This window comes from Sus scrofa, chromosome 1 (assembly GCF_000003025.6).
Source record: "Sus scrofa isolate TJ Tabasco breed Duroc chromosome 1, Sscrofa11.1, whole genome shotgun sequence".
Lineage (NCBI taxonomy): Eukaryota > Metazoa > Chordata > Mammalia > Artiodactyla > Suidae > Sus > Sus scrofa.
This window is the reverse complement of record NC_010443.5, coordinates 251,557,296-251,580,511: the sequence shown is the minus strand read 5'-3', so window position 1 is coordinate 251,580,511 and position 23,216 is coordinate 251,557,296. Positions and strand designations below refer to the sequence as shown.

Sequence of the window (23,216 nt, the reverse complement as noted above, 5' to 3'; positions counted from 1 at the left end):
TCCATGTGGAGGACTAGCACCAATTAATTAGTAGTAGTGACCTGGTACTCCTTGAAAGGACTGCAAGACCACATCTGGGTCCAGCAGCAAAGAAAGCTAAGATAAATTAGTGGTGTTTAACCTCAAGGAGGGATGGAAGAATGCAAGCACATGTGTTTTGTGTCTGCCAATCCAGTTTTAGCCAATTCTGGGGTTGAATATAAATTCATTAATATTTGCCAACATGTAATGTAAAAAAAAAGTCTTGGTTTTCTTATCATGTATATTTCCATTATAAATGCAATTCTATAGTTGTTCATATGCTTGGTGTCCACCTGAATTTATTCTTCTGTGAACCCCTTTTCCATTATGCTTTGTCTGCATTTTCAATTGTCTTGCTAACATAGACTTAAGAGAGTGCTTTATATATAAGAATGATAACATTGTTTTCTGCCATTTTCCAATTTATTATTGTCCTTTTAACTTGTTTACAGTACTTTATGATGATAAAAGTATTAATTGCTATATGGTCAAATAAGCTAATATTTCTCTTTGTGATTTCCTCCTTTGTTTACATGCTTAAAACATTCTTCCACACCCTACAGTCTTATGAATGTTCATCTATATATTCTTACGGTTTCTTTATGATTTAATTTGTATGTCTCTCTTTAATCTATCAGAAATCTAATATCCTCCTAATCCATTTCAAAGAGAGACAAACTAGAAAAGGAGACAAAGAGACGGAGTAAGGAAATATCAAGCAAATTGAAAACAATGATATTGATGATGATGATGACACTGAGGATGATAATTATCATTAGAACTAAGCTGAGGTTTCATCCATAGTAAAAGTTAAGGTGAATATAGGAAATGAATAAAGGCTGATTTTGTGTTGTTGGAAGTTACGCAGTTGTCTTCTTAATGAGTAGAACTTTGTTCACAGAGAATATGTAACTATTACAAACATTTATGCATAAAACTTAAATATATCACAAAAATATAAAGCAAACACTGAAACTACAAGTAAAAATTGTCAAAGACAGTGACCATACCAGATTTTAACATACTTTCAGTCTTGAACAGATGGAATAGATTAAAATGACTGTGGATATAGAGTATTTGAATAATGTATACAATAAAATTGATTTATAAGATAGAAGAATTTATATCACAACCAAAAAATGCTTATTTTTGTTCAAAATATATGGTATGTTTTAATGGATGTTATATATTAGGTCATAAGAAATTCCAATAAGAATAAAAAATGTACACTCCTATCCTCTGACCTCAATGAAATAAACTTGAAAACTAATTTCAGCATAGTTTAACAAAATGTACAAACAAGTAAAAATAACAACATAAAATAAACTTCCCACTTCAATAATTTCTGGGCCAAAGAGGAAATAAAAGTCTAATTATACATTGTTTAGAAAACAATAATGACACTACATGTGAGATTTAGCTAAAGTTACAGTCAGTGGAAATTTTATCTGCAAAAGCTCTACTTAAAAAACAGAATAAATGAAGATAAACAAAGCACTGAAGTCAAGGAACTACAAAAAACTGTTCATGATAAAAACATAATTTAATATATCAGAAAACAAAGAATCCAGTGTCAGTACTCTAAAAGGCCCAACAAAATAGATAAAATGCTTAGGAGAGTAATCAAAAGAAAAAAAACAGGGAGTTCCCATAGTGGCTCAGCAGAAACTAATCTGACTAGTAACCATGAGGTTGTGGATTCGATCCCTGGCCTTGCTCAGTGGGTTAAGGATTCGGCATTGCTGTGAGCCATGTTGCATTGCTGTGAACTGTGGTGTAGGTCGCAGACACAGCTCAGATCCCATTGCTGTGGCTGTGGCATAGGCCGGCAGCTGTAGCTCAGATTTGACCCCTAGCCTGGGAACTTACCAGTATATAACATCAGAAAGAAACTAAATAACACCATACATATGGTTGAGAATACAATAATTTAAATGTTTGCTGCTTAAATTTTTATGTTAATTTTTAAATCTACATTTAAGGACAATTTCCTAAGAAAAAGGTACATTATTAAGACTTCCTAAGAAGAAATACAAAACTTTCAATGAATAGATAACTTTGGGAGAATAATGAAGGAAAATAAAAATGTTACTCAAATGTAAAGTAGTGGTACTAGTTCTGAGTAAGATGGAGCAAGTACACCCTATCTGATGACAACTATAAAATCTATAGCGTACATGGACCCACTATTTGAAGACTCAGAAAAATGAACAGTAGTGGGTGACTTGGGGAGGAAGAACAAAATTTAAAATACCTCTGAACCAGCAGTAAGTTTACCATTTTCTTCCCCTCCAGGATCCCCTGGGCTCAGTGCAACAGTCTGAAACCCAAAAGGAGGCATCAGTGTGAAAGAGAGCGCTCCAGAAGAGGCATTCAAGTTTGGGATTAGAAAGAGAAATTGTGTATTTGTTTTTCCTCTCCCTGTTTTGATAATGTCTTGGCAGCAGCAGTGATGGCATAGACTACAAAGAAACAAAAATCTGTAGGAGCCAAAACTTGGAGGGAGAACCACCCTCTCTTATTGGTGGATTTGTAAATTCAAGAGGTCAAGGCATTGTCTTCCTGCCATTTGGTCCAAATGCAAACACTGTCACAGAAGTGACCAGCAGGAGAGTGAAGCAACCAGTCTCAATTTTAGGGGCAAAGGACTGAAAGAAGGTCCCCCAGAAAACTGTGGTATAATGAAGAGATCATGGGGAGCAAATAGCTTGGGAACTTCTGAGATGCCTATATATATATATCCACAGCCACAGACACAATACGTGATCCAAGCCATGTCTGTGACCTACACTACAGCTCCCCACAACGTCGGCTCCTTAACCCACTGAGCGAGGACAGAGATGGAACCCACATCCTCATGGATCCTCGTCGGGTTCATTAACCGCTGAACCATGAAGGGAACTCCCTGCCCATGCATATATTTGATCTTAATTAGTAACTGACTATAAGAAGGAACACCAGCCAGGTCCCAGATTAACCCTGGGGGCTCACACACAGGAAAAATCCTAATAGCCTTGCCAAAACTTTGAAATCTGAACTAACATTGGAGCCAACTCCCATAGAAGACTGATTGTGACCAGAACCTCCCCTGCCAGCTAAAACAAAAATATCAATACTTTCCATAGGACTTAAAGAAGACACAGAATTTCACACAAACACACAATACCACTGGATGGGATGCAGAACCTCTAGAGCTCATACATTTCTATCGTGAATGAGCAATGGTACCTGTACCACTCTGAAAAACATTTTGGCAGGATTAAATGAGATAAAACACATACAATGGAGTATACTTAACCATTTAAAATATCTAGTGTTATAACCAGATTGACAACATTTATTTACATTGACTGCTTTTTCATTGTTTGCTAGGATTTTCCATCATGAACTCCATCTTTGGATAATGCTACTTAAAGAAATATACAGGGTGGCATATTTTCCTCAGTCTCTTAAATGAGAGAACATCTTGGTTAAATTCACAACCAAAAGATATTCTTGTACAGTCACAAGCTGGCATCTTTCTCCTGTCACTCCTGCCTGTCACTGTGATTCACTCACACGATGTGATAGATTTGAAAACAAAATAAGACACTATTCCCAACATGCATGGAAACTGACGTGTTATCCTTTCTCTGCTACAGTGTCTTAGACTTGATTCTTGACATCTCAGAAGGACCTTTGCCAGCACCATTCTCTGCTTGCTTCCTCCATTTCCCTTCCATCTCTCTCTGCACACAAATTCATTCTCTCTCTCTCTCTCTTTTTATTTTTATTTTTTTTGCTTTTTTGGACTTCACCTGTGGCATATTGAGGTTCCCAGGCTAGGGGTTGAATCAGAGCTGTAGCCCCTGGCCTACGCCACAGCCACAGCAATGCCAGATCCAAGCCATGTCTGCGACCTACACCACAGCTCACAGCAACTCTGGATCCTTCACCCACTGAGCAAGGCCAGGGATTGAACCCTCAACCTCATGGTTCCTAGTGGGATTTGTTTCCACTGCACCACAACAGGAACTCCACAATTCCCTCTCTTTTCACAGCATCTACTTTAATGTGATTTTGTTGAAGTGAAGGGTGGGATGAGGCTTTGTGTCCTTTATACAAGTCCCCATGGATAGACAGACACTGAGGACCATTTTTTTGTTGATCAGGGCGCAGTGGTGAAATAAATTATAATGCATCCCCCATCCCTTATATCACCAACACTTTTTTTTGTTTTCATGGAAGTCTTTATGTCATGAGATGAATCTCAGGTAGTTTTTTATCATTCTGGCTTCATTATGTCATTTCAGTATCTTCTCAATCTTAGTTTTTGCCATAGCGAAAGTTCATCATTTTGTGTGTCTTGTGTGTCCGTTGTTTTTTGTCGGTAGGCCAGGGTTTCTGAACCTTGCTGCTCCTGACATGTTGGGCTGAATGACTCTTGGTTGTGGGGGCTGTCCAGTACCTTGTGGGAGGTTTAGTTGCATTCCCAGCCTCTATGTTAAATATCAGTAGCCCTGTTTGCCCCACAGATATCTCCCAACACTGCCCAATGCTCCCTGGTGGTGGGGCTGGGGAAGTGGGTGAGGTGCAGCATCCTACCTCATGGAGAACCACTGCTTTAGACTAGAGAGTCTAACACATTAGCAAGCCCTGGGGAGCAGGGCCAAGCTTGGAGAGGCAGTCTTAATAACATGCAGGCAAGAATTCTCTAGCCTCCACTCCTTACCACAAGGACCATGAACATTGGCCTGACTTCAGCCCTTTGGAAAAACACAGAGCCAGAGTATGTTGGCCTGAAGCTCTCACTCCTAGGACACACGTCAGAATTATCCAGAGAGCTTTAGATGCACCTAGACCCACAGCTGAGACCTCAAAATAGTGTTTTCATCAATCCTTTAAAAATAAGGCATTTACTACAACTGTCGATAGGTGGTGTTATTTAATGTGACCCTGAATATGTACATGCATTACTATATGACACATTTAGTTTTAAAGGACATTTGGATAACTCTGTTTTAGTATAATTCAGTGCTTTTTGTGCCAAAAAGAGACAATGACTCCAAGGAGGGTTGGCAATGAAAAATATGGAAAAGAAGAATTTAATCTAATGGCCACAGCTGCTCAGTTGTAAACTCTTGCCAGAGTCAGCCACTACTGTGTACGTATATGTAATATAGAAGGCATCAGGTGAATTTACTATCTCAAACTTAAAGACCAGAAATCCTTACAGAAACTGATTTAGGGGTACCCGCTGTGGTGCAGTGGGTTAAGAAGCTGATTGCAGCAGCCTGGGTCACAGCAGACGTGTGGGTGTGGGCTCGGACCCCATCCCAGCATGGTAGGTTAAAGGATCTGGCAATGCCACAGCTGCGGCTCGGATTCAATCCCTGGCCCAGGAACTTTCATATGCTGCAGGTACAGCCATTAAAAAAAGAAAGAAAGAAACTAATTTATAACTTGTTCTTACAGGAACCTCCCTAATTTGGGGTAGGCTAAGCTTCCCAGGGTTTTTGTCCCTACTTTGCTTTTTTTTTTTTTTTTTTTTTTTTTTTTAGGGTTGCACCTGCGGCCTATGGAAGTTCCCAGGCTAGGGGTCGAATCGGAGCTACAGCTGATGGCCACAGCCACAGCTGCAGCCACACAGGATCCTCGCTGCTTCTGGGACCCACACCACAGCTCACGGCAACACCAGATCCCCAACCCACTGAGCAAGGCCAGGGATTGAACCTGCATCCTCATGGATAGTAGTCAGGTTTGTTTCTCCTATGCCACAAAGGGAACTCCCCTCTACTTTGCTTTTTGAACTTAGTTGTCTTCTAATTTTATGTGATTCAACACCAAATATTTCTAGCTTTCTACTTTCTGGGAGTATGGTTGGATTTCACTTCCTTACCTTTGGAGTTAGACATGGCCATGCATCTTTCTTTGGCTAGTGAAATGGAGCAGAAATGATGTGTGTCATTTTAGGGGGGCAGTGAACAATTCTCTATGTCCTCTTTTCTCTGCCATAGCATTTGTGAAAGGATATATTTTGAGAGGAGAGCCTCCATGGCTACAGATTTGAGTTTATGAGGTAGGATCAGGTTCAGCTGAATGTGACAGGAAGACAATATAAAAACAAATTAGATAGGCCATCTGAGATGAGGATGATGGTTCTGCTCTGTGAAGTCAGCAGGAACCCGGGCTCTTCCCTGGTTACTACTCACCCATTGCTATAATGTCACCATCATTCCTATGATCCAAGGGGGCTGCTAGAGATCTGCTACCATATTCACATTCCTGATAGAAAGATGGAATAAGGGGTAAAAGGAAAAGACAACAGGCAAAAGAAGCAGCTGTCTTTTGAGGAGGTTTTCTAGAAGCTGCCACACAAAACCAGGATTTATATATCATTGCCCAGGACCCAGCACATGGCAGCATCCATCTGAAAGGGAGGCTGGGACATGTAATCTTTATTTCGGGTACCTGTGTGCCTAGCTAAAACTCAGGAGCTCTATTGATGTTCAGGAAGGGCAGACCAGGAGTTCCTGTTGTGACTCAGTGGCAACGAACCTGACTAGTAGGGCACAGGTTCGATCCCTGGCCTCGCTCAGTGGGTTAAGGATCTGGCGTTGCTGTGAGCTGTGGTGTAGATTGCAGATTAGCTCATATCCGGCATTGCTGTGGCTGACAGTTGTGGTTCTGAATTGACCCCTAGCCTGGGAACTTCCATATGCCTCAGGCTCAATGCTAAAAAACCAAAAAAAAAAAAAAAAAAAGCGGGGGGGACCAGATGTGGTAGGTAGGTGGCTAGGAATCTCTGCTACAGTGAGCATATGACCTAAGTTAGAACAGTTATAATGGCCCATCTCCTCAACCACAGTGCTGTGTTAAGGGATGGGTTTATAACCCATGCCTGCTCCAGTGGAGTCTTTTTTTAAGGTGGTGGCAGTGGTTGCTTTTGTTGAGTTTTTAAACGTGAGCTCATGGAGAAGAGTCTTCTCAAGTCATAAATCTGAAGACAGAATCTAAATTTAACATGAAAAGAAAAGCAGAAGTTAGAGAAAAATGGAAGACTTAGGTAGTTCTTGATTTCCTTTTCCAAGCTTTTTTTGAGATCAGTCTACTCCACGCCCTTTCTCCAGTTACTTACTGAGCCAAGAAATCCCTCCCTGTTAACAACCAGAAGTTGGGTGCCTATTGCTTGCAACCAAAAAGTCCTAAAGCAATCATCTACCTCCCTGGTTTTGTGGGGATCCTGTGAGTTTGTACACATAGGAGTTGCCATGGTGCCTGGCACATAAGGGTCCTGAAATGTTGGCTTTTAATGATGTATTTGACATAACACAGAGTAGAGGAAATTTGGATAGACCTTCTCTTTTTGAAAAGTCACAGCTCACATGAGCTCTTGCTTATTCCCTGGAAAGATTGAGAACTTTCTTTTGTTTGCTCCCTCTTCTCCATCCTTGCAATTGTCCTAACAGCTCTGAAATTTTTTGCAAGTCTGTGTTCTCTTCTGATAGCTCTTGAACTTCTGCAAGGCTGGAACTGAGTCTTACTCAGCTTTAAATCTTTAGTATCTCACATTCTGGCACAGTAGATGGTCAAGAAATATTGCTAGAAAAATAAGGACTTGAAGAGTATTTATGATGAAGTGTGGCAAAAATAGCAACCAGCATTTGCAGAGTACATGCTGTATTCAAAGCACTCTCCTACGAACTCAGTTTTTATGATTATATCCTCACAGTAACCCTTAATATGCTATTATTATCCCTCCATTTTACAGGTGAGCAAACTGATGTCAAGGTGGGACAACCAGTGAATGACAGGGCCAAGATCTCGCACAGGCAAATGGACTCCAGACCCCTAACATTTCGGCCCCTGCATTCTGAAGGTATTTCATTAAATATAGATGGAATTAAATCATTTGATATTAGAGACAAAGAAAACTTTATCGCTGAATTCCGTCATGAAATAGATGCAGAAATTGAAGCCAAGAATTGGAAGCTTCTTGGTTGGGGTGATTTATATACTTGCAGAGGCCTATTTACCCAGGGCTCCTGACTCCTAGCTGGAATCATTTTTTTCTGCCTCTTATACAAAGTTTACTCCTCCTTTGCATTTGCACCATCCCTTTTGGGGTGTTGTTTTGGAAAAACCACTCCCAGGTGACAACATGTGTTTCAAAGTAATAAACCAGGTGCCATTTAAAGCCAAGGAAATGGACCTTTGTGAATCTCACCTGTTGAAAGAGACCACAGGCACATAGGTGAGAACTGGGAGAAAGGAAAGAGACCCTTACTCATCATCGGATTTCAGAGCAAACTTCACATCCTCCGCAAAGGCTCCCAAGGCCAGATCTCTCTGCTTAAGGTCTTCATACACTTAGCAGGGTCAGCTGTAACTGTATATGTTATTTCTGGAATACCCGGTTAATGGTCACCTGATTTGCTACCTTCTAAATTCCTTGGGGACAAGATCTATGTCAGTTTTTGTTCCTCCTCATATTCCAGGTGTCCTGGCACACCATAGGTGCTCAAAAACATCTGGTGAATGAAGGAGTGAACAAATGGATGAATAAATAAATGCTTGAATGTACTACCATGACAAGTCATGGCTATGGGCTGCACAGGAGCAGATGCAACCCCTAGATGGTGCATCTGAGGTTGGCCCTCAAGAGTGCACCCTCACACACACCACTAATCAGAAATCCCCACCAGGAAAGTCAAATAAACATCTACTTGGGGCTTTGAGGCACCAGAGGGGGAAAAAGAGACACAAAAGGTGAGCAAGCAATTTTCAAAGGATGCTTTCAACTCCCTGGCTAGTCCGCGTGTGTTTTCCTCTACAAAGTGTTTCCAATTACTGTGGCACTCTCGGTATCTGGATCCATCTCCAGTGAATTCCTCTGCAGCTCCTGCCAGACATATGGGATCAATCAGGGCTTCGGCGCTGGTGCGCTTGCTGCGGGAATGTTGACAGCCTGACAGACGCGGGGTTCTGGTGTCATGGAATCTCCGAGAGTCTTTGGCTTGATCCCGGGAGGAGAATGAGAGGGGGAGGAGGGAGATAGAGGCAGAGATAGAGAAAGGAGAGGGGAGAGGGAGAGACAGACAGAGGAGGGAGAGAGTGAGAGAAGGAGGGAAGCGAGAGATTTTTCTTGACTGCCCCCTTTCCTTCAAACATTTTATAGGCTTCAGGGAGAGCGAGGAGGAGGAGAGAGGGAAAAGACGAGAGCGAGAGGAGTAGCGAGCGCGCGCCGTTCCCTCCCCTGTCCCCGGCCTGCCGAGTCTGGACTGTGTCCCCAGTGTCAGACAAGAGGCTGCTGAGTCTCGCGGCCGCCGTCCCGCGCCCCGCGCCGCGCACGCCCCTCCGTGAGCCGGGCGGCAGAGCATCTCTCCGCGTCGGGCCGACGCCTGCGCTCCGGGCGACCGCTCCGTCTCCAGCGCGATGTGGGCGCGCCTGGCCTTTTGTTGCTGGGGTCTGGCGCTGGTTTCGGGCTGGGCGACCTTTCAGCAGCTGTCCCCGTCGCGCAATTTCAGCTTCCGCCTCTTCCCCGAGGCCGCGCCCGGGGCTCCCGGGCGGCTCCCCGCGCTGCCCACGCCCGGGGAGGACTCGGCGGCGGCGGAGAGCAAAGTGGAGCGGCTGGGCCAGGCGTTCCGGCGACGCGTGCGGAGACTGCGGGAGCTCAGCGAGCGCCTGGAGCTCGTCTTCCTGGTGGACGAGTCGTCCAGCGTGGGCCAAGCCAACTTCCTCAGCGAGCTCAAGTTCGTCCGCAAGCTGCTGTCCGACTTCCCCGTGGTGCCCACGGCCACGCGCGTGGCCATCGTGACCTTCTCGTCCAAGAACAACGTGGTGCCGCGCGTCGATTACATCTCCTCCCGTCGCGCGCACCAGCACAAGTGCGCGCTGCTCAGTCGCGAGATCCCGGCCATCACCTACCGCGGCGGTGGCACCTACACCAAGGGCGCCTTCCAGCAAGCAGCGGTAAGGTGCCCGCCCTCCCATCCCCGGCCCGGCCCTGCCCTGCCCTGACCACCCGCCGCTGCCTGCCCGGCTCTAAGCCGGGCTCAGCCCCGGGCAAGCCTCCCCATCCCCAGCGTCAGAATCATACCTATCCTTCTGTTGTTGGGGGGAAGATCCCTTGGGATAATGGATTTTAAAGGCTTAAGGAGCTGTCACGCTCCTTATTAAGTGGTCTTTGAGGACCCTCTTAGGAAGGGATCTTTGAGATGCTGTTCATATTCAAACTCCTAGGGCTAGACCACAGCCAAACTGGAACAGGTGAGTACGTTTTACAAAGTGTCTCTAAAGGTAAGAGGTCGAGTGACCTGTTGTCTAATATGTGATTTTATGTTTGCAATATGCCTTTGGTTGTTCTGAGTCCTTTATAAGATTTTTAGCACTTTGAAGAAGTCTTTTCCAAAATCTAACTTTTTTTCTGATTATGAAGTAACACATTCAAATAGAAAATTTGGAACATATAGAAATGTTGTACACGTGGTAGCAAGCCAATGTTTGTGGAATGAATGAAACCAAAAGGGGGGCGGGGAGCACCTCTAAACCCATCACCTTTGAAAAGCCACCGTTTATATGTTGTTGAACCTTTGCCCAGTATGCACATCTGCACACACTTTAACCAAACTGGTGTCTTGCTGTGTTGTAGGCTACGTTTTTCATTTGTTATATCATGAAATGATCTACATTATTATGTATCTAATATAATGTAGTTATTATATACCAGTGCTACTTGCATACTCTTCGGATGAAATGCAAGCACTGTAATCTGTTTTACCGGTCACTTATTGTTGGACACTTAGGTTTTTTATTAACTAAGTTATGATAAACGCAAATACTTACGGACCCCTTTGATTACTTCTTTAAGAAGAATTTCTATAAAGTGACCGAATTAAAGAATATGAGCATTTGTAAACTTCTTGATGCATATTGTCCAGTTCCCCCTTGGAGACACATGGATTTACATCCCCACCAGCAGAGTATCACAGCAGTAAGTTTGCCACCTGGTTACCAGTAACATGTGCTCATGTTTTTAATGCCTTTTCCAGCTTGATAGATGACTAGAGGTATCATTTTAGCAAATTCACATTTTTTAGCTTTATTGGAGATGAACATTTTCTAATACATTTACTGGGCATTTGTATTTTTCCTTTGAAAATTACCTGGTAGTAACTCTTGCCCATTTGGCAATTATGGTGCATGTTTGTATGTTTGTTTTTCTTAGTGATTTCTAAAAGCTCTTTGTGTAGGAAGACCAGTAACTCTTTTTTTGTACATGCTGCAAATGTTTTTCCAGTTTGCTGCCTTTTACTTTTGTTTACCGTAGTGTTGTTAGATGGATGATTTAAAATTTTATATATTCAAATCTATTAAACTTTGTCCTTAGGAGCATACCATTCCTTAGAATGGCTTTCTTGTTTCTCAAATCAGAGAAGTATTCTCCCATCTAACAGTTTAATCCATCAGAGGGTTATTTTAGTGTATGGTATGACAAAGATGTCTAACTTAATTTTTAATGACTAGTTAGCCAATTGTCCCAGCATCATTTGTTGACTAGCCATCCATCTTTTTCCAACTTATTGAATGACACTTTTATCATACACTAGAAGTTTAAGGGTATTTGATCTCTTCCTGACCTTCTATGACATTTTATGTCATCCTGGATGATAGGATATTCTCTTCTACTATCTATTATTTGAAAGCTTTGCAAAAGTGATTTAATTATTATAACTTTACAATATATTTAAATATCTAGTAGTGCAAATTCTCTCTCCCTTTACTTTTTAAATCAATTCTTATATACTTATTACTTAATGTGAACTTTTAATTCCTTTTCACATATTCCAAATAAAACCATCCAGAATATTGATTACAAAAGATGAAATAGAAAATTAAGGTGGGGACTATTTACATTTTCTTTTTTTTTTTTTTGTCTTTCATTTTTTTTTTTTTTTTTTAAGGGCTGCACATGCAGCATATGGAGGTTCCCAGGCTAGTGGTCTAATTGCAACTGTAGCTGCCAGCCTACACCAGAGCCATAGCAATGCCAGATCCGAGCTGCATCTGTGACCTGTACCACAGCTCATGGCAACACCGGATCCTTAATCCACTGAGCAAGGCCAGGGATCAAACCTGCAACCTCATGGTTCCTAGTCGGATTTGTTTCCACTGCGCCACAACAGGAACTCCTACGTTTTCTAATAATAGTCCTTCCAAGTCAAAAGTATGTCCATTTATAACCAGTTCTTTTTGTATCCTGCAGTACAGTTGTAGATTTCTAGTAACTAAGTCTTTTATACATTTTTTCAAATTTAGACCTAAAGGTATTCTGGTCAGTATTGCTGTCATAAATAGCATCTTTTCAAATTAAATTTTAAACAATTATTCTTGATATAAAGAAACACTTGATTTTTTAAAACATCAATCTGCATCTGGATTCTTGTTCAAGTCTCTTTGATTCATCCTTTAAAAATATTTTTTATTTTATTGGTAATAAGTATTTATTATAGATAATAAAATAATCAGAAACATTTTCTGTAAATACACTGTAATATCTTAGTACATACCATTTTTGACTTTTTCCAGTTGCCAAGGTAGTATGTTTTCATACATGTACATATATCATGCATAGATGTTTGCCCCAAGGGATTTATTATGTTCTCTTTTGTAACTTGACTTTTCCATCATATTTTGCAGCCTTCTTTTCGTTATAACAAATATACCTCTACTTCATCATTTCTCATGGTCACACAGTGTTCCACTATAAGATGTGCCTTTATTTTCATCATGTGACTATTATTGTATATTTAGGTTGTTACAAAGCAACACTGTGCAACTAAATCTTTGCTCATGTCTCTAATAATTTCCTTAGCACACATTTATGAAGCGTTAGGTATTATTCCTTCAAAGAGGATGCCCATTATTTTAAGGCCTTTGATGCATGTGCCAAGTTCCTCTGCAAAAATGGTACCAAATTGTACCCTACATGCAGTGTCTGGGTCTGTATGCAGGAGGCAGCATATCTCATTGGCCATCTATAGCTCCTTTTTTGAATGCCTATTAAAATATCTTGGGATTGTTATCCATTCTCATTTGAGAGAGATTCTTTTTCTTAGTGATTTGTAAATGCTTTTTAAATCTTAGTGATATTAACCTTCCCTCTGCCAAGAATGCAGAGTTTTTTTCCCTCTGTGTTTCACTTGCCTTTGAATTTTGTTAATGACGATAGCATCTATCATTTTAGCCATCTACTGAATCTATTTCTCTTTCCATTTGTGTTTTCCCCCCTTTCCTGTGAAGTTTGAAAGGCTCTTGCATTTAAGAGATGAAATATCGCCCTCTGTTTATTGTGGTAGTTGTGCCAGACAGAGTTCAGTTTTGCAGACCTAGTAGGCTGTTGGCCTCCATTCCAGGTTCTCATGAAGTCCCCAGTACTGGCCTTATTCCTGACGGCACTGCCCACTCCATCAGAGAAGAACCCCACCACATTAGGGAAAGACTTGCCATAGACAAGCTCCTCTGTTTGGCTTGGCCAGATCTGCCTGGGGCCTCTTAGTCCTCTTGATCCAACATGGTTAAATGGATAATGAGTTGAGTACGCACTGCTCTCCTCAGGACCTGCTTTCAGCTTTTTTCTTCCAAATACTACATCCTGTCTTGGAAGGTGGAATTGCCAACAGGGTTCCAGTGCCTTTCTTCTGTCTGGATCCATTTGTCATCTAACAAGCAGAGGCTGCTCAAAAGTTTGTGTGAACTGAACTTTCCCTTGACTTTATTTTCCTTTCCTCATCTTGGTTGGGTTATAAGAAGGTGCAGGAGGAGGTCAGCTGGACTCAGTGCCTGTCTAACCTGGAAACCTCCATGTGTTTACTGTAACTGTGCCAAGCCTTTGATGAGCATTCTTAGGTATAACTAAAACATGATCTTATGGGTAAAATTGATTGAAGAAGACTGCTATTTAGAAATGGCATTAGTGAAGTTCCCATCGTGGTGTAGCAGAAACAAATATGACTAGTATCCATGAGGACACAGGTTTGATCCCTGGCCTTGTTCAGTGGGTTAAGGATCTGGTTTGCTATGAGCTGTGATATAGGTCACAGACTGCAAATGCGGCTTGGATCTGGCATTGCTGTGGCTGTGGTGTAGGCCAGCAGCTGTAGCTAAGATTGATTCAGCCCCTAGCCATAGGCTGTGGACGTGGCCCTAAAAAACAAACAAACAAACAAACAAACAAACAAAAAACAAAAAAGCAAAAAAAAAAGAGAGAGAGAAATGGCTTTAATAGAAATTTGAATGTGAATTTTGGCAGAGAGATCAGCAAGCCGGTTTTATTGTGGAATTAGTTTGAAAACAGTTAAGCTGTGTCGTGTGGTTTGGAAACTGTAGACATTCCATCCGGGACATGAGACCCCTTGTCCAATTCTCAGGCGTGTGCAGGATGGTAATAGTGCAGTGGATTGTGACCTGGCCTATATGTGAAATTGAAAATCCTGGGGATGTTTTTGACTTTTCCCAGGAAAATGTGTTTTTCAAGTCTTTTCCATTTGCAACTGAATGACCACATGGCTGTACACAGATATAAACACAGGCAGACAGATATGCAAAGGCATAAACATGCACATAGATACACACTTGCAAGTACATGGCTGCCCCTCACGATTCAGACATCTTACTCCTCTTATGGAAAATCCTGAAAGGGAGCTTTTCCTTTACCAATGAGAATTTTGCTGTTATCTCTCAACACATGTGATTGACTAAACGGAAAACATAACAGCATGGCTTCATTTTTTAAATGTGGTGTCAGAATTGTACAACTTGATAGGAAACTCTATGTATGGACTTTTTTTTTTGAATGGATGAACTGCAGTGTAGATGTTTTCTTTTTGGACGCCATCCCAGCACTCATCAAAGAAGACAGGACTAAAGCAGTGAAATCTATAGTTGGTACAAATTCTTCCAGAGACGCATTCAATAAATGGGGGAAATATTTAGCACCTTGAACTTGATTACATGAAGGGCTTTTACAAAGTCAACAAAAAGCTCTTCAGCTTTTCCTTGCCAGTGGTTGACTGTTTCACAATGACCTTCCTTCTTGGTTTCCTGCCCTACCATGTATTTATACATTGGCTCTCCTAAACTGCCTAATTTGGATTGGCCTCTCTGTGAATGCAAGACTCTTCAACTCCTGAGCATTTCACGTCATAATAAAATCAGAGCCTCTCACTCCCACTTCGCTTTTGCTAAATATCTGTTACACAATCATAGCATGGAGCTTCCTTTGAAAAAAGTCTCTGCTTGCTTTATTGTTTCAGAGTTCCAGAAATATGATCCTCTGGTGGGGAATGTGCTGCCTCACCAAAAATCTGAGCATTAGACGGTGAGGAAACTGGGACTAGATGGGCAGAAAGTCTTCCTAGCTTAAGGAGAGGACATAACGTAATCTGTCTGCTCTTGTACTTGTTCACACCTTTTCCTGCTCTCTCAGCCTCATGGGGGGAAAATCTATCTGCTTTTAAGCATTCTGATAAAACCTGGAGTTGGGGGAGATGCTGTTAGATTAAAACCCTGATGAATAAAATTAGAACTATTTTATATTCATAGGACAAACCAGTATAGCCTGTGCAGCAGCCTTTCTGATGGCCCAAATGCTGCAGGAAAAAAGGGAAGTTTGCGTTCTCCTTCCCTTTTGGAAGAGATGGGGGGAGTCATAGGATCTGCAGTGGCTTCAGGAGCATGATTTGCATGATTTAGATGTTGAGAACTGCTCAGTGTTGAAGGGCCATATTCTTTTTTTTTTTTTTTTTTTTTTGATGCTGGAAAGATGATCTTTCTAAATGCACCTCTGGAAACATTCTCTTTTGTGTTTGTTTTTCTTTCTTTCTTTCCTTTTATTTTTATTTTTTGGTCTTTTTGTCTTGTTAGGACTGCACCCGCAGCATATGGAAGTTCCCAGGCTAGGGGTCCAATCAGAGCTGGAGTAGCCAGCCTACGCCAGAGGCAGAGCAATGTGGGATCAAGCCATGTCTTTGACCTGTACCACAGCTCATGGCAACACCGGATCCTTAACCCACTGAGCAAGGCCAGGGATCAAACCCGCATCCTCATGGTTCTTAGTCGGATTCGTTAACTACTGAGCCACAACAGGAACTCTTCTTTTCATATTTCTTAAGCATTTAAACAATTCTCACGTTGCTTAGGTCTTCTATAGGAACTTCTTTGGTAATCCCATCAGTACTTTAGAAATGTGATTGAATGAATGAAACCTCAGGGCTTGAAATAGATCCAGACTTCTTCTGTATTTTCCAAGCAAAGATGAGGCTGAAATCCATTTGGGGGGAAAAGAGAGAGCAGGAGCGAGTGAGAGAAAGAGAGAGCACAAATAATTCTCAAACACTGAATTCCAGTGTATTCTTAGTCTTGCATTTGCATATTTTGTTTATTAGTTTGGTTATTCCCAGCACACCAGACACTGATATGTAATAAGAATGTGTACCTGGGCTAATGTTAAAGATATTTATCATACTTGGCTGCCAATGTTTCATTATGTTTGTTTGAAATACATCATGAGAGTACTTGGTCAAAGACTGAATGCTTAAACACAGAGCAAGGGCAGATGGCTCTGTCCTTTTTCACTTCTGTGGTCACAGGATAGGAAAGTCTCCCCCAGTGTCCTCATGGTACAGATGTGCTAGAGAGGATTTGTGCTTAACAGTGACCATAAAGTAAAATTATTAACTGTATTCATTCCTGACCAGATATACCTTTCATTTGGATATTTGTTTGTCTTTTTGCCCTTTTTCTTAAGGGCCGCACCCATGGCATATGGAAGTTCCCAGGCTAGGGGTCTAATTGGAGCTTCAGCTGCCAGCCTATGCCACAGCCATGCCAGATTCAAGCCATGTCTGCAACCCACACCACAGCTACGGCAACGCTGGATCCCTAACCCACTGAGCAAGGCCAGGGATCAAACCCGTCACCTCATGTTTCCTAGTCGGATTCGTTTCAGCTGTGCCACAATGGGAACTCGTACCTTTCATTTGCAGAGTGCTTTGTAACTTAGCAAGCACTTTCAGGTTATGATTTTACAGAATCACTTTTTTAGAAAAGGCAAGGATGCTAGGAGAGGTTAGGTGACTAAACGCTATGCACAAGGCTAAGTAAATGCCAAAGGAAGAGTCAATCCAGTCCTCTGATTTGTCATCTGGTCTTTCTCCTCCTCTCCCCCCACCTCCATTCCTACCCACATTTTACGGTATCACCTCCATGTATTGAGTTGTATCAAAAGCCAAGGAGGTGTAGGGAATTCCATCTCCAGAGCCGCAAAAGTGTTATAGAAGATAAAATCCCCAACAGCCTAACCCAGAGAGCAAAAACTATAGCTCTAAGGCCACAATTATTCCATGGGTACATTTCAATTGGTCCTCAATGTGTGTGAAATATATACATATGTATGACATATGTATGTGTGTGCGGGTACATATGTATGTGTATGTACTTGCATGATTAAAAATATATATTTAATATATATATATATTAATTTTGGCAAGCATTTTAAAAACCAGGAGATAGCATTTTTTAAAAATCGGGGCTTGGGCTTATTCTTGACAAACAGGAGTATGTCACAATTCTGAGTGTGATTTCTCTGAGCTCATCAGCATCATCACCTGGCACCTGGCACTTGGAATTTCATTCTGTGGTGCTTGATTGCTGTTCCACACGCTAACATGGACCGATCATTGGCAGAGCCTGAGATGGTTTAATCCCTTCTAGTTTTTTCTTCTGAGCTTCCTTTTTAATCGAGTGAATTAAGTTTAACTGGATTAAGTTTAACTGGATATAATAGAAAAATCAAAGTACCACTGGCTTAAACATGACAACCAGTTATTTCTTTCTCAAATTAAGTCTTGAGTAGAAAATTCAGAGCTAATATGGCAGTTCTGTGATCTCCTCAGGGACCCAGCATCCTTCCTTTTAGCCCTCTGCTCTGTCATCTTCAGATCACCTCATGGTCCAAGATGGCTGTTGGAGCTCCAACCATCAGGGGTTCATTCCAGATCCCAGGAAGCAAGGAGGGGCAAAGACAGTCATTTTGCTCTTTAAGAAGACTCTGTGGCAATTCACACAATACTTCCACATATATCTCATTGGTGAAATCTTGGTCTCAAGCCCATCCTTAGTTTTATGAGTTTTATTACTGAAAAGGAAGGAGAGAGTGGATTCTGAGGAAGTAATAAGTGGTCTTTACCAAGTCAGTGTGTTAGGAAGAGCGTGTGTCTAACCAGAGAGGTATCTGGAAATCCCACTTTGTTTCTTGCACAAAAGACACTGGCTGACCCAGCTCAAGGTTGAAGAGTCAGGCCTTACCTAAGTAAAAAATATCTTTGTCTTTGTGCTAGATTATACACTTTTTAAAAAAAAAATCCAAAACTATCAAAGTTAGCAATCCATTTAAATTTTGGCCATGGAAACTTCCTATGTTAGTTTCTTAGCAGTTTCTAAATAACATGACATTCACTCCCAAATAAAAGATTATATTGAGAGTGATGGGAAAAAAAATGCATCCCACAAAATAAAATCAATATTTTATTGTTAATTTAGTTAAGCCAAATGAATATTTCTAAGGAAAACACAGTTCTTCTTTGGATTTTCAGAGGAAGATGTCAGGTTAAGAGACTTCTACACTAAGAGGAATTTCCTGTTCTGTACTATCTCTTCCTTTCCCATAGATTTTAAAGAGTATTCTCTAAATCTCCCCACGCCATGTGAAGAATGGATTTCTGGCATAGAAACTGCTTGCATATAGTAACCTGCTTTGGTTTGGAGGCCAATTGCGGATAGGAGACATTCTGTGAGATGTTGTTGTAGCCCATGAATGTCGTTACAGTGCTGTATATGAAATGAGTGTGATAGTGGTAAGAAAATGAAATCTGCAGTGCATTAATAGGTGTATTTTCTTACAATCTTGATGAAAAGATTTTCAACATATTCATCTGCTTTGCTATCTGCCTTTCTCATGAGGTCATTCAAACTGTTTGCTTTGTGTAAAGAGTTAAGCAATAACAATTTTTCAAATTCAGAGCATTCTTTCATAGCTGTAGTGACCATGAAAGCTATAAACTTGAGGATAGAGTCTCATTGCTACCTATGTTGAAATAGTGACAACTGCCTTGTTTTAGGCGAATAGATGTCTTTCAGAATTAAGGACCAGATAACTTCCTACAAGATTAGTAGAGAAAAACAGTTAACAGAAAGTTCTTAGCAGGGCTTATTACAAGATTGAATCATTTGCTAAGCAAAGTTAGTTTACTTAGTGTCTTGACTTAGTCATTTACTAAGTAAAGTCCAGGCTGGGTATTTTTCCAGTTGTAAGTTATTGCTAGAGTGTATAAAATACATTTTGAGGTACGTGAGTTTGATGCACTATTTTAAAATTTCCAAATGCTTCTGATGACCGTCATTATTTAATGCTCATCCTGGTGTACCTAGTTATGGGACATACTCATTTCTAGTGTAAAATATGGTTTTATAAAATTTCAAAGATGACATTTAAAATGTGTATGTGTGTATAGGGTTAAAACGTGTACACTTCTTATTTTTTTCTCAGATATAAACTCAAATTTCCACTAGTTACCTATAAACTTATGTGCATCTGCATTTAACCATACTTTCTTACATTTATTAGAGTAAGGGTCTCTTCCTTCAGCCAAGGAAGACCTTCTACCAAGTAGAATTTCTCCTTCTCTCTTCTCTGTTCAAGATCTTCCTCTCAATAGGCTCTTTTAAAGTAGAACATTCACAATACATATTTTAAAATGGGTAGCATGTTTCCAGAATATGGTAAACTGTCAGTATGTTTGCAGAGTCTTAAAACTGTAAATCATAAAGCTAAGTTATTCCCAATCAAGGAAGGTCCCATAAGAAAGAATTCAAGGAGTTCCTGTTGTGGCTCAGGGATAAGGAACCCAACTAGCATCCATGAGGATGCGGGTTCAATCCCTGACCTCACTCAGTGGGTTAAAGAGCCGGTGTTGCCATGAACTGTGGTGTGGGTTCCAGATCTGGCTTGGATCTGGCGTTGCTGAGGCTGTGGTGTAGGCCAGGAGCTATAGTTACGATTCGACCCCTTGCCTGGGAACTTCCATATGCTGCATGTGTGGCCCTAGAAAGGAAGGAATGAAGGAGGGAGGGAGGAAGAAAGAATTCAAGATACACACAATTCCTTGGAATAGGAATTGAGAGACAGTTCGTCTCTGGTTTGGGAGGGCTTCACCATGGCATCTTTCTTTACCTCTCCTGAGTTCTAAATTGGTTGAATTTTAATACAACAGAGAAGGCAGGTGGGAAATCAGACATGCCCTCATCTCTTGATTAATGCAGAATGTGGCCTGGGTACCCAGCTTCCTAATACCAAATCTCTAAAATAGATTGACCTGCCTCCCCAGGAACAGGCAGTGCTGGGCACGGGGAGCATCCCTATAAAACAGAGATGGGGCAGCCAGCCAAAAACCAAAGGGAAGGGGAAGGGAGGGACTGAGGAAGCGCTCCTCCCTGGGGGAAGGCTGGGAGATGGGGTGCGGGGGAACCAGAGGGTAACTCTGATGGCTGGCACCCCACACAGAAACTAGAGACAGCCAAGTTCCAAGTTTAACCAAATAAAAACATATCCAGGCTAAAGTGTAGTACAGTCAGTAAAATTACATTTTTAAAGACTATTTAATGACATCATAAATTTGCCAAGTATTGTAGTAAATGAGCCGAAACTCTCTGATTATCATCACTGTATAACACTGTGTATATAAAAGTCTGATTTCATAAAATATATGTCCCCAGAAAGAAAAACTGGAGAGGAAAAAAAAAAGTCAAAATATTAGCAGGGGTTATCTCTGGGTAGTATGTTTTCCTGTTTAAATAAATCCCATTTATTCTGTATTTGAAAAACTAGTTATAACAAACATGTATTACTTACAGGAAGTGAAATGTCATTGCTCAGACGGGCACAGACTGATGACATGCCTTTGGGGCTTCTGGAGGCATAGCCTGAAGCGCTCGGTCTCAAGTCTTAAAATTCCTTTTGAGTCTCAGCTTTTATCTAAATTGCCATGAGAACTTTGCATTCTAGCCCATAATACAGCTCTGCTTTTAAGAAATAAAATGATGCTTTTAGCTGATTGTTAGGAATTTGAGGTGAAACAATTCCAGTCATTTTTTGTTTTGTTTTATTTTTTGTTGAATGCCACACTCTGTTGCACTGAATCTCTTAGTCTGACCGGAGAACTGTCCTGGGTTGAAAGCCCTGACCCTACAGATTCTGTTACTCCCTTCAGCTGTCCCTTTCCTCTTTCCTAGTGTCACCTTGCGTTTTGAGGATCCAGACTCACATAAAAATCTGCACACAGATGATAGTGCTTGGCAGGCTCCCCGTGGGTATCCGGATGGCTGGCCACGATGTGACACTGAGCAGAGCACTGAGGCTGCAGATGGTGGAAACGATCAACGCCATCACCTTGCTGAGAGGGCAGGCGAACGGGGCCCTGCTTTGGCTTGTCACACATGCAGACGGATGCTGACCCACTGCCCTGTCAATCTCTCTTATTCTCTCTCACCAAAGAACGTTCTCAGGGAAGAAGGATGTGCTCTAACCCATTAATATCATCACATGTAAATGAAATAATTGCCTCAACCACTTTCTGCAATCAATTCTCTAGCCCTCTAGCTTCATTTTTAGTGTGATTTTTGTCCTATGCAGTGAAAGCCAGCCTCTTTGCCTGCTGCCACTGATGGAGAGGGTTTAGGCACATTCAGGTGTGTTGTCTGATAGTGGTTTTTGATAATGGTGTCTCTTTCAACTTGGCTCACTCATTTTGACTTACACCAACCGAGTCAATATCTGCAAATAGGGCCTTCTCGTGTTAATCCAGTTCTGTAGGCTTTACCTTTCCAGATGAATCTGCAATTGACTTTGAAGGAAATTAAGCAATTTTTTTTTTTTTGGTTATTTGTGTTTTTTCACAGTACTGTTTCTAGCCAAGATTTCTCTCTTTTTAGTCACATTTCCTTCAAAATATGCAGTCTTGGCTCTAAGTATTGCTCCTAAAGTGGTGATTGCAGGCAGTTATTGTTGAAACTTTTCTAGCAATAAAGATACCAAAGTTTAGGCTATTTGTATATAATCAACAGTAAAAATCAACGTTTTGGGTATTCATCGGCAACAAGATGTGATTTAGGACTTTCTCTGTTGTCCCCACCTTGGCACTGGGACCCATGGCTTAAACTAACAAGCACTGAATATTTCACATTTTAAAGACAGCCACCAGCAATCGCGAATGATACATTCCCTTGGATTTCACTGGTGCTGTGCAGAGCAGGCCCTCATGTAGTCATCCATCAGAGAGCTGAGAAGCAAAGGTAAAGCTAAGACAGAGAAGCCGAGCAGACACTGGGATCTTTGCCTTCGGGGAGAGCAGAGATCATACTGAAAGGCTGATCTCTCCTGGCCTCATGGAGGGTTTTCCCCTTCCAGCAGCTAAGTGCGGGGGAGACCAGCATTTTCTGTATCAGTTGGACATTTACTTGGGCAGAAGCCTTAATTTGCTGCTCTGCCTAATTAATGGAGACAAAGTAAGCCAGAGACACAGCCAGTGTCTCAGTGTGGGTTCTGCTGGAAGCTGAACCGAGGTGAGAATTCGAGTGCAAGTAGCTTATTTGGGGGGTGATCCTAGGAAGTGTGATTTGGAGAGTGGGGACATGAGACAGGAAGGGAACCAGTCATTACAGGAAAGGTAATTAGGGCTTAATCCCACTAGGAGCCAGGGTGGAATTCAGGCTTAGAATAAGCACAGTGGAGAAGGATCTGGTACATTTATAGACCTCCCCTCATCCATCACTGTTGAGGGCTGCTCTCTGGAAAGCATAACTTTTCTATCACTCTCACCTGCCCTGCCAGTGAATTAAGTGTATCTCAGTCAAAGAGATACAGATGCTGAGACATGGGTGGTGGTGGTACCCACAGGGTCTGCTGTTGCAGGTAGAAAAGGGGTCTCAGGGAGGCAGCCTGCCCTCCCAGCCTTTAGCAAAGCAAGGATGTGTGATTTTTTTTTTCCATGGGTGAAGGAGAACCGTGGATGCGAACTGGACTTGAGTCATTCGTCGCCTGCTAAGCAGACAACCCCCACAGTGAGAGCTTCCTGGGTATCCCACTGGAAGTGGGATCAGAA

General features: G+C 41.6%; 1 protein-coding gene across 1 annotated transcript in view; it reads left to right on the top strand.

Annotated features, from left to right (window-relative positions):
• The window catches only part of SVEP1 (sushi, von Willebrand factor type A, EGF and pentraxin domain containing 1), a 204,399-nt gene continuing 189,895 nt past the window's right edge, over nt 8,713-23,216 (top strand). The window contains exon 1 of the mRNA XM_003122075.5: nt 8,713-9,972. Coding sequence (XP_003122123.2) covers nt 9,436-9,972 — 537 coding nt within the window. The 5' untranslated portion in view covers nt 8,713-9,435. The remainder of the gene's footprint in view (nt 9,973-23,216) is intronic.